Source organism: Melospiza georgiana, chromosome 4 (assembly GCF_028018845.1).
Source record: "Melospiza georgiana isolate bMelGeo1 chromosome 4, bMelGeo1.pri, whole genome shotgun sequence".
NCBI classification, from domain to species: domain Eukaryota; kingdom Metazoa; phylum Chordata; class Aves; order Passeriformes; family Passerellidae; genus Melospiza; species Melospiza georgiana.
The window spans coordinates 4,181,789-4,194,392 of NC_080433.1; the positions used below are offsets into that span (position 1 = coordinate 4,181,789).

The 12,604-nt window shown below is 42.1% G+C and overlaps 1 protein-coding gene across 1 annotated transcript in view; it reads right to left on the reverse strand.

Annotated features, from left to right (window-relative positions):
- Positions 1-11,391, reverse strand: part of PRKCQ (protein kinase C theta) — a 38,507-nt gene extending 27,116 nt beyond the window's left edge. Inside the window, exons 1-8 of the mRNA XM_058022391.1 lie at positions 11,134-11,391; positions 9,841-9,966; positions 5,453-5,652; positions 4,185-4,245; positions 2,310-2,472; positions 1,629-1,660; positions 1,447-1,532; positions 204-333 (exon numbers count right to left, since the gene is read on the reverse strand). Of these exons, the coding sequence (XP_057878374.1) occupies positions 204-333; positions 1,447-1,532; positions 1,629-1,660; positions 2,310-2,472; positions 4,185-4,245; positions 5,453-5,652; positions 9,841-9,958 (790 nt within the window). The 5' untranslated portion in view covers positions 9,959-9,966; positions 11,134-11,391. The remainder of the gene's footprint in view (positions 1-203; positions 334-1,446; positions 1,533-1,628; positions 1,661-2,309; positions 2,473-4,184; positions 4,246-5,452; positions 5,653-9,840; positions 9,967-11,133) is intronic.
- Positions 11,392-12,604: the final 1,213 nt, after the last annotated feature.

The following is a 12,604-nucleotide window of genomic DNA, read 5'->3' on the forward strand; positions in this document are numbered from 1 at the left end:
TTTCTTTGGTCATGAGGCTGGGAAAAAAGACTTTTAATACCTCAGAGGTCATCTCAACCACAGAAACCCCCCTGGGTGCCACCTCATAGTGATTTTACAGAGAAAGGCGATAAATGCGGTTTGGATTTTCAGACTGCCACCCTCCAAAGACAACGACCCCTCCCACGCGTGGCCCAGCTGGTGCCACCCTGGCCAGGACTCACCGTCACACTTGAGCCCCTGCCGTGCCAGCCCCCAGAGCAGGGTGCCACAGTGCTCACAGAACGTGGGGCTCTTGTAGTTGTACACTTTGAAGCGGTGGGGCATGTCGATCTTGAACCTCTCCTTGTGGAACTGCAAGACAAAAGCCAGGCTGAAAATCCACTCCTCATTTCCACCTCGGCGCCGTGGGGAAAAAACAAACCCGTACCACAGAAGTTACTTTCTCTACTGCTCTTTTATTCTTGGGTATGACTGCCAAGCAGAAATTGCTTATCAGGCTCACAAACCCAAATTTTGATACATAGTGACTGCAGTTCAGAGGGAATTGGGTCATTTCATCCCTGGCCTTGACCAAAAAACAGCTTGTGCCTCATTAACGTACCCAGGCTCCGCTAATTCTCAGTGGGAAAACATTGGTACTTTTAAAAATCATTCACCTCATCCTGAAATAGATGCCTACATTTGTTGTCATGAATCACTCCTTGGAAGAGCCTGTTGTAATTCTTTTAGTGTGAAAGGTGATGACAAAGTTGGTTACATCTACCCTGGAGATGTCAGAAGAGAAGGGAGAGCAATCTCATCGATAAAAACTGTAGAAGGAGAACACTAGTCAGGGTGGGACTGAGAGTGAACAGAAGTTGTAGGACACAAGGTAAAGGGAATAGTGCTATCAGGAGTTTAAGATCTGGGTTTGCCTACCAAAAAGAAAATTTTAGAATAAACTGACATGAGAAAAATAAAGCAAATAACAGCAGAGATATCAGATCTCCCACTGACTGTTTCAAACAACATGCAAGCACAGATTTGTTCAAGCACAAAACTGAAAATTCAGCCTGATGTCCAGCTTAACATTGGATAGTGAAGAGTTTTCTCCAGTAAATCTTCACCTCATGTCCATTACTTCCCTCTGAGTTATACTTTATGCATTAGAAAAATGTCAGTTCTGACTCAGCAACTGCTTATTCTACAGCTGCATTTGTGTAAATCTTAAGTAGGAGGTAATGAAATCACTGGGAACATAAAAAGCAAAGGGCACAGATGAGGTCACAGAGTCCTTAGCTCAGTAGGTCCTTTTGCTTCATCACAAGTTGCTTTGCAGTGGTGTAGGAGAGATCTGAGTGACACTCAAGATTTTTAAAGGGAATCGAAATAAAATAAAATAAAATAAAATAAAATAAAATAAAATAAAATAAAATAAAATAAAATAAAATAAAATAAAACAACAATAATAGTAATACAACCTACCATTGTTTCTCTGCTATTGATTGCTGATCCTGTACACTTGGCTATTACTTTATCAATGCACTTCTTATGAATGGCAGCGTTACATTCTGCAACAGCAAGGGTGTCATGGTGTTAATAAAGAAATTCCTTAAGAAAATATTAAGTAAATAATGCCAATAAGAAAACAAAAGAAAGTTTCTTACGTCTGCATTGATAGCCTTGTTTATTCAGACCCCTGAAATGAACAGAGCGGTGGTTAATGCTGAGTTGTATGAAAGGCTCAGTAGAAGAAAGAAGAGCAATAATTATCAAAGAAGGAGAACAAAACTGCTTTGCTTTTTATCACTCATTGTAGAGATTATTTAATTTCATTATCCTCATTTAATCTGATGGTGCAGTGATTCTCTATGGTTCTCACAGCCTTTTCAGCACACATTCACATCCTGAATTTCAGGAAATCCCAACAGCAAACTGGACCAATGAGAAATACCTGTGCATTTTGCCAAACCCAAAAATATTTGTAAAAAATAAATTTAAAAATGAGGGGAATTTTTCACAGTTGGAATTATGGAATTACAACTGCAAACCACATCCTTAAAGCGATGCAATAACTCTACACGTAAAATGCCTAGGGTCTTACAGGAGGAGCACAGATATTTAACAGGGAATCATGGAATATTTTAGGCTTGAAAAGACCTTTAAAATCATCCAGAGGAGACCTTTAAAATCCTCCAGCCCAACCATTAACCCAGATCTCGCCCACGTTGCCCCAATGCTGCCCATTTCCATGTCCAACACCAAGCCACGTTCCCAAGCGCCACAGTGACACCAGAAAGGGCTCCTGGGGTCCAAAGGAGCAGAAGCCCAGATCCTTTTGCATTTACCAGACAAACTCGTGGCACACAGAGCAGAAGGTGGGCTGTGGAAAGAAGGTGGCTGTGAACTCGTGGCACTTGACGTTGTGGATTTTGGCCTGTTTGATGGCCCCCCTGCGCTGGTGCAAGGAGAAGAAGCTTTCAGTCTCACAGTCAGCCAGGTCCTTCGCATCTGGGAGGAGAGGAAAGGTATTTGGGTGTACCCTGTCCTGATCAGGTACCTTCAGAAAATGCAAATTGCCCAAGTACTATGTGACTGAAGCTGATGATTCACTGATGGTAATGAATACTCAAAGAAATACCATTTTATTAAACCCATTTTATGAAAAGTCTCATTTGGATGGTTTTTATCCACCATTCCTACCCTGAAATGACTTTAGACTTGGGGCACTGAGCTCTCTTGACTATTCATAACATTGCTCTTGAAACCTAGAACAAAAATTTCCCAATGAGAGGTAATTTAATCATAAAACTCTATATGGCTGAAGAAACATGTCCTAAAAAGGATGAAATTCCATAAAAATTAATAATTACTGATATATGGACACAAACTTACATGTGTGTATATATATATATATATACACATACATGTATATATATATATATATACATGTGTATATATATTATATATATATACACATACATACATATATATATACATACATGTATATATATATATATATAAAATTGTTTTTATTGGTGGGTATTTAACAGAATCCTTTCTGTTTCTGTGTGCATATACATGTGTCATTAAGCAGATATTTATGTCCCAGGATATTTTTCTTATTTTTCCATGCCAACACTTGCCTTGCTGTTTGCTGTGCCCTTGTTGTAATTCATAGTTATTTAAACTTTTTGGGACAGCAAACAAACCAATTCTGACTTCACACACACTTCTACATGAGCTTGTGCCTACAAATCTAAAATTCACACAGAAAATCAATCTCTGCTTAGTTTCACTTCTGCACTGCACAGTGAGTCACTCAGGTAACCTGTAAGAACTGGCTCCCTGTGTGATCTGATGCTGATCTTGATATTTGCTATACAAGCACAGCTTGCATTTTCCATGCTTTGGCCTCCCTAACCCCTTTTAACACACAAACAGCAGTCCAATCTATATTAAAGGTAGGGATGGTTAAGAGAATATCAGCATGGCCATGGCTGCTTTCAGTGCTTCTCTGTTTCTACGAATGGAAGAGCCTTCCAGATATCTGCACCTCACAGCTACACCCTGCACCTGAGGGTATGAGAATTCTGTCAACAAAGATGGGAGAGTAAAAACAAGCATTTAAATTTAACCATTTCCTTCAACAGAGAAGAATGCAGCTCTTTCTACATGAAATTTTCCCTAATAGCCAGCCTGAGGCTGTTCCCTGAGGCTGTTCCCTCTGCTCCTGTCCCTGTTCCCCGGCTGTGCCCTCCTGGCAGGGACTTGTGCAGAGCCACAAGGTCCCCCCTGAGCCTCCTTTGCTCCAGGATGAGCCCCTGCCCAGCTCCCTCAGCCCCTCCTGGTTCCCCAGACCCTTCCCCAGCTCCATTCCCTTCTCTGGACATGCTCCAGCCCCTCCATGAATTTCCTGCAGTCCATAAAGCAGAATTATTTCAGAGGGAGCTGCCTCCTTATGTATCTGTTCTGTCTTGTTTAGCATAATGGGAATATCTGCCATTTAGTGGTAAACCAGCCAAAAAAAATCTGCCTTGCAAATCACAGAAGAATGGTAACCACACAATAAAAATCACTTTTCTGGAGTTTTTCTTTCAAGCAGTTATGTTTGTTGTTATGGATCAGTCAGTAATAACATAGGCATTGCTTTTAGTGAAGACACCATGTCTGCCCCACAGCCCAGAAATCACAGCCATAAATTAACAAACAGAATCACTTGCCACTGATTTCCAGGAAGTATCTTGCATTCATCAGCATTCGCCCTTGAGGCTTCAGTTCTAGCTGGTTGAGATAAGTGAAAAGCAAGAAAAAAAGTCCATTAAACAGTCACTCAGAGAAGGGAAAATCTTTTCAGATGACTTGCAAGCAATCTCCTTTTCCCAGTGGGAACTGATGAATAGCAATGAATGCTAATTTTCAGGTTTCTCATACCCATGTGAGGCAACAAGCAGGGTAGGAGCAGCTACAGAGAGAGGAGGGTTGATCTCATCATATCAAACACTCAGAGCAGCATGATAGGAGAGATGAATGTGATTAAAGCACAGAAGATGTGGGCAGCTTTTTAGACACCAAATTAGGAGCACCACTTTCTATAGAAAAAACTTTTTCCCAATGGATCCTGCAAGGGGAAAGTGGGAGCAGTTCAAAAAACCCAGCCAGCTTCAGACTGGTGGTGCTGAAATCTTTTAGGCACTCAGTTCTGCAAGTCTAACATCTTTAGAGTCAACCTGAGGGATGCTGCAAGCTCATTATTGGGGTGCCATGGTCCATTTGAGGTGTTGGGGCTGGGTTGGACTCGATGATCCTGAAGGTCTCTTCCAACCCAGTCATTCTGTGTGATTCAGGCATTTTTTGGGGCCTCCCCCATGGACTTGGCAATTCCCACCTACCTGACTCATCATCCATAAGTGCCTTTGGAAATCTGAATCCACTGGATTCATATTAGCTGGATTCTGCATTTAAATATTTCTGCCAGGATCTTTCTTGCTTGGACTAACACGGAACAGAACCTCACATTCAGCATTCCAGTGAAGACTGCTCAAATTTACACCACCATAACTTCAGTGATTTTTAAGGAGTTGCTCTGACATAACTCTGAACTCAGGCAGCTGTGAATCAGCTACTTGATATCAGATAAAATTTTTTAAAGCCGTTTCCCCAGAGAACATAAAATAACTCATGTTCAGCCAGTCATACTAACATTATTTCCCACTGGGTTTCCTCAGCAAGGATTAATACGTGGGCACAGCTCACCTGAAGCAGGATCCTCACTAGCACAGGGCAGGTTTCAATTAAAATAAAAGTGCCAAGCTCTTCTCTTCTGACAAGTCTCTCCCTCAAGTCATGCCCAAGTAGTCTGCAAACATTATTCCAGCCAGTCCCCCTGTGCTGCTGGTGACACCACAGCCTGGCATGGACACAAGGACACCTCCCCTTACCCTACAGGAGCTCCCCAGCACATGTTGCAGGAGGAGAGAGTGATGCTCACCCATATCTCTGTCTTCCCATTGCTCTTCTTGCACCTCTCTGCCAGCACCTTCAGCTCCACTGTGGTCTCTGAGACCATTTCAGCACTTTTGTCCTTGACCACGATGTGCATGACCCGGCCATTGTTGATGTGGGCATCAAAAGTGCTGTTCCAGGGTGGGTACATGGTGGGCTTCTTCTGCACGTACACTTGGCCATTCTCTGTTGAGAGGAGAACACAAATTGATCCAGTGAGGGCTGCTCATGAGACCAAATACAGACATTTACCCTAAAAATGCAATTTCCACCCTTGACCCCATCAGTTCTGTTGAGGAGATCTCTAATGCTGACTCCAGCACCATAAACACCCACTTCTAATCAGGTGAATCCCATCCCACCTTGTTTATCACCTGTCCCAAAGCACTGCAAAATGAGACAGGTTTGCTTCAAGCCCCCCAAAAGCTGGGTGCACTTTGGGATTAATGTCCAGCCCAGTAGCCAGCTAAGGGATGTTAAAACATGAACTGTCTTGCAGATCTGTAACTATCCCAAAGGGATGTAGAGTTTTCAATGAAACAAACTTTCCCTAATTCTTTAATTCCTGTTCTTTCACAGCATCTTAATATGGTGATGGGTAAAAAAATGAATATCTCTGAGGTTTGCAGAGGTTTCTCTCTAACTGGGTCTCTCTGAAAAGAATCTCAGCCAGATTTATTTATGTCACAGAGCCAGTTTTACTTCATACAGCCCTGTAAAAGTCTTGGATGCTTACTCAAGGTAAGTTCTATATCACACCCTCTGCAAATATTCAACCCATCAAATGCTGAAGCTGAAGGAATAAGAGAAAAAGAGCAGCAGACCTGTGACCTCTCTCTAAAGGCCCTGCTGCTATTTCAAATAATCCCAGATGGAAAAGAACATGCAGCTGGAAGGAAACACATGCTGAAAAAAAATTTTCCCTAAATGAGAGGACTAATTCACAAAAAATCCGAGACAAAAATGAGGCATAAACTTTCCAGCATCCCGGAAAGCAGAAATCTCAGTAAAGGACCATCGTTTCTCTGCTGCATCAGTGAAAAAGCCACAGATGTGAAACACAGCACTTGCAAAACAAGTGATTTCATTTGTGTTGCACTCCAGGACACCAGGCTTAAATAAACAAGCCCTGGAATTGAATGAACTGCCCAACACACGGGATCAGACAGCCACCCCTGGTGCGTCCCGCTGACGGCTGTGGAATTCTGCCAGCGATTAATCCAACCCCAGGCTCCTGAAAAATGAAATTGCAACTGTCTTTCCCGGGGAGTAGCTTCCACTGTGGCTGGGAGAGCTTTTCCTGGAGGCTTTGCTGAGTTCAAACATGAAGCAGGAGCCTTCATGAAGCAAATGTCACCAAGGCAGGTGGCAAAATGGCACCCGGCCAGGTGGCTTGTGAAGGCAGAAGCCACTTTTAAAGGGCAGACTCTTTTTATATCTCAGAGGCACACATAATTTCTGAAATATTTTGTCATCAGTTATAAATTGCTGTAACACCTCCAACTGTATGGAGGTGTGTTTTTTTTTTTCAGATTGCATTATAATGTGACAGGGTTTCTTTTATGAAATAAGCAAGTGGGAAAATGGAAAAGGCTGCCCGAGATCTATCCACAACTTCTGAAATTGTTCACTGTGGTCTTGCTGTGACATCCCTGTGTCCACAGAGGATGTTCAACACTCCCAGATCCCTGGGACCAATGACCTTTTCCTTATGGCTGGTTGACAAGGGACAGCCTTTGGCATGAACCCAAAGTCAAACTCCCTGGTTTTGGAAACACATTTATCATCTACCACTGTTGTGTTTGTAAAAACCCGGCCAACCAACCAACCAAACAAAAACAAAACCAAAAACCCCCACAATTTGCCAGTGCTAACATAGAACCACAGAATGGTTCAGGTTGGAAGGGACCTTAAAAAACCATCCAGTTCCATCCCCCTGCCATGGGCAGGGACAACTTCCACTAGACCAGGTTGTTCCTTGGCCTTGAACATGTAGGCATGTCCTGCCCTGCTCAGCAATCATTTCTGCCCTAAAAAACTCCTTCATGGCCAAGTGTCAGTGCACAAGGCCAGGGTGATTTGCATCTCTCACCAGCTGTGCAGCTGATCCACTCCTACTCCTTGGTCAAGCCAAAATTTTAGCCAAAATTTGTATATCAGTGATATATATATATATATATATATTTAAAATTTTTAATTTTTTTTTCATCCAATTACAACTGAGTAGTAATTCTTTGTCAAATTAGGGAGCTGGAGAGCAAATTATGACCAAAAGAAAAATGATCATGAAGCAGGGATAAGGCACAGTTTAGTGGTGGAACTAGAAGCGTTGGATTCACAGCTGGACTTGACGTTATTGGAGGTCTTTCCCAATCTTAATGATTCCATGATTCTACCTCAAATATATTTAGTTAATGTTTGTCTGGAGACCTTTTGCCTTCTCGAAGCCTGCCAGAGCATGACAGCTCCTTGGGATGGTGACGGAGAGCATTCCTGGGATTTGGAGTCAGGCTCAGCTCCCTGCACGTCAGACAGAGACCTCTGAGTGCTCTGTGTGGTCAGGGGGAGCTTTCCCAGGGTGTGATTCACCACACTCCTCGTGGATGTGTCCCTCAGGCTGGGATTGCTCACACAGCACTACCTGGGAATTGCAGGGTGGATGGATTCCGCGGTGGCCTCGCTTTCCTCAGTGCCTTTAAGGTGAAGTTGTCCATCCACACATTTAAACACCCTCCAGCAGGTTAACACCTCCCACAGGTGCTTCAGCCCACCCTAGGAGGGGAGGGTGAGGTGGATCAGCCCCAGGAGATCCTGTCCCACCATGCTCTGAGCCATCACCAGATGAAATTTCACCCCAGCAAACAGAAATCTCCCAATATCAAAAAGTCACTTTCCTACACTCAGCCCTTACTAATGGAGAAAAGTTCCCTCAAACACAATTTTTTTTGTTGGTGGAGGATTTATAATAATAATAATTAAAATAATTATAATTATTACACTAATAATTAAAATAAATATAATTACTATAATGATTATTGACTCTGAGGAGCACAAAAATGATATCCCTTAGAAAACACTTTTGTGTTTGTTGGATACCAGAAAACACTTTCAGCTCTGTGTCAGACAAATAAATATAGGTCTGTTCTGACCAAATTGATTTTATTCACTTTTAAACTGACACAGATTTCAATTTGAGTTATGGCTTTCAAAAGTCTCATTAAAGCAAACAGCCAGGCTCTGCACAGAGCTAAAATAGAATGCATTTTCTGATAAAAGTAAGATTTTAGGGATATCTTGTCATGCAGTATTTTCTTTCCTTTTGAATTTACTTCACCATATCTTCCATTATTATTTGAAGTATCATTTAAGGCAAGACAAAGTTCAATGTGATAAATGCTGACTCGAATAAAAAAGGAACCCCAGTGAAATACTGAATTATATAAAAATTCTCATTTTTTTAAAACCACTTTAACATCCTCTGGGGATTACAGTCACGGGGATTCTCAATAAATAGGGATTTCTGAGTGGATTTTATTTTTCAAAGAATCACAGCAGTCAAATTAGAAATTTATCAAAGATTTAAGCCAAATATCAGCCAATATGAGTAACTTCCTAACACTGACGGTCTTGCTCTTCATGATCCTTTGAAAGCACAACTGGAAAACTTTTTATCCTTTCACTGGAATTATTTTCATGCATAAGACATAGAATAAATGTTTTCTGAAGGAGGACTCATCAGTGTTGCTCAACCAGAATAAATGTGCAACAATCCATAGATCCAGACACAGCAAACAGCTTCTCAAGAGGTTTCATTTTTGAACCTTTTACACAGCACAGCAATTACACAGATAAATTAACTATTTCTGCAGAGACTGGGCTCTTTGAGTACCTTTTTTTTTTTTTAAATTATGGAAGTGGCTGGGTCTGTCAGTCTCCCCCCAAAAAGTGATTAAAAATGATGGCCCTGCCAGAATATTTTAGGGCACTCAGATTTCACCTGTCTGGAGTCCCACTGACAAACCAACAACTGGTCATAGAAGGGTGAAACCAAATCCAGCTTGGCTCATCTGCTCTGTCACATGTTGGGGCTTGTAATGCAGCTGATAATTTCATCAAACTGGAGATACAGATTTGTCTGGCACCATCTTAAAATCAGATTGCCTTGCAGACCACGCCAAACCAAATTTATTTGTGCTGTGCTGGGACACATAAAGGGCTTCACAAATCTTTACAAAGTGGGGTTGGAAATGGATGATTTTGAGGTCTCTTCCAAGCCAACCTATTTTATGGCTCATTCTAGTTACCCACACACAGGAAACGGCCCAGAAAAGCACAGACATGAATTACAGAAGCCCCCAAGCCCTCCCCACTCACCTGACTCCACGGCTTCTTTGACCATCACGGCGCAGTAGGGGTTAATCACCTCCCCCTGGGATGGCAGGTAAGGGCCACTGTCATAGTTGGACAAACCAATCCTCAGGAAGGGAGACATGACAAGTCCTGTGCCAAACAAGAGACAGGCAACGCTTGGGACAGAGTCTGAAACTTCCCCTGGGTTTGAGCAGCCCCTTATCTCCGTCGGGCAGCGGCCGCTAGTTATCCATCCAGCTGGAGCCTCTCTGACTTCCTTGCATGGACTGAGCCAGCACTGCTGGACGTGCCCAAGGTACTGGAACTCAGCTCTTGGCTTAACCATGGAGCTGAACTCATCACAGGGCTGGGAAAACCCACAGGAGCAGCCCTGAGCGCTGCTGACTCCACGCCGACCGCCGGGAATGAGGATGACAATGCACAGGAGTCACAAATCAGAGCTTGCTTGGCCTGGGGTGAACCTCTGCTGTAATGGATGTTGAGTCACATCAAGAACCTGAATGCTATGGGTGTAGAGAGGGGTTTGGGAATACTGTTGGAAGCCTGCAAGCTGAATGTGAAACTGTGAAATAACTGTGCACTATTTATATATGGCATGGGAAGGAGCTCAGGCATTCCTGGGTGCTGAACCATATTCACAAGTGAAGCTATAAAGAGAAAGTTCAGCTCATATGAACCACACTGTATAGACAGTGAAACAAAATACCCCACCAGAAAAAGCAGCACCTCAGGGTTTATTTTAAGCAGCTGAAAACAGAAACAAATACAATCAAGGTGCCAGGAAACACTACAAAACCTCTGGGTTGAAACATTACAAAACCTTTGGGTTGAAAATCTACAAAAATTCCTCTGCAAGGTCTTCCAAAGCCTTCAGAGAGAAGATTTAGTAAAACCAGAAATTACTAACTGCTGTAGCTAGTGCCCATCATTTTACCATCTGGGCCCAAAACTGGGATTTACCACCCAAACTTTTGTCTCATCATCTGAGCCTGTCATTCCTGGCTTCTCCTCCAGTGAATGTGGAGCAAGAGGCACTCTGAACTCAGCTGCAGATGTCTGTCTTGGACCACCAGAGTTAAAAGCCATCAGTGCTATCACCAGCTGCTATCTGTCAAATATATTGACAAGGACACATTGTTCAAGCACAACAGCAAAAGGATGAATGACTTGTGATATGGGATGCAGCCAAGTCACTTCTGCATTTTACACATAAAAAATGATCTTTGTGAAGGGAAGCTTCTCTAGCCTCACTTGGAAGAAGTTCCATGTGTTTTGATGGGAATAGCATTTTCTTACCTGCAAATGGTATTTTCCTGACAGATGAGTTCAGTCTCTGAGAGGTGCTTCTCTTTTCATCACTATTGTGGACAACATGGAAAGGTTTATTTCAGCAGAATGAATACCTGCTCCTCTGGCCAGGCTGATTTCAAAACCTGCCTCTCTGTTCAAAGACACAGGAGGCAAGACCATCAAGGAGAGAGGAGAACTTGAGGAACCAAGATGTAGCCCTTTGCTTGAGGGTCCTCTCTCTTCCCCAGCAGTGTGGAGCGATGAGTTTCCATCAGCCCCTCGTACAAAAGTCTGGGGCTGCTACAAAACCCAGAACAACTTTTCATCAGCACATGGCCAGCTTGCAGGCTGTTATTCCACTTTTATCCTGGATCTGATGGGATCTTCTCCTTCCTCCTGTTTTATAAAACAAAGACAAAGTGCTGCAGTTATTGCTGGGACTGGAACACCAAATCTTCTGGCTGAGCACTCACAAGCACTGAGCACCCACATTCCAACATTTTCTGACACAGATGGCTCATGAAGCCAACTGTCCGTGTTCTCTGACAAAGAATTTGCCTTCCCAGAAAGTTTCCCTAAATTTACTACTCTACATCAGGCCAATTTATACAATAAACAGCATCTGAAGACTCTCGTTCCCATTTGAGCTCCTGGCTGCGTTAGCCAACAACCAGGCTGAGTTTTCAGGAAAACAGCAAAAAAGTCACAAACTCTCTTGGATAGTGCACTTAAAAGAGAAGAAAACCATCAGGTGTCTGGGGCAGAGAAAGGGAAAAATGTCCTGTGACTCATGTCTGTTGTGTATCTCCAGAAATGCAGAGACCATGGATCTCTGCACATGGCATTGCCCTCAACCAGGAAAACATCAGAGCTTCTGCAAAGTCCCAAAAGCTGGGAAAGGCAAAGCACCAGGTCAGGCTGGATGCAGGCAATCAAGACAATCCTGTTCTCCTCTGGATGAGGGCAGCATCTCTGAAGGAGGTTTCACATTAGCCAAGTGCCTGATGAAGCTGCTTTGGAGAGCCACTTGCATTTAGACAGATCCTCAAGCACAGCTAGACCTGTGGCACTGCAGAGAAGTGCAGTGAGTGGTTTGTGAGTGCTCCACGGCAAGAAAAGGCTAAAAGTTCTGCCTCAACTGTCAGAAGCAGAGAAACCTGATCAAACTAAGAAAGGAAAAAAAAAATCTGTTCAGTGGAAATACATATACACATATATAATATATATAATATATATAATATATATAATATATATATTATATATAATATATATAATATATATAATATATATAATATATATAATATATATAATATATTATATATATTATATATAATATATATAATATATTCTATATATAATATATAGAATATATAATATATTCTATATTATATATAGAATATATACATTTTATATATTATATATTATATATTATATAGAAATATATCTTATATATTATATATTTTAAATATTATATATG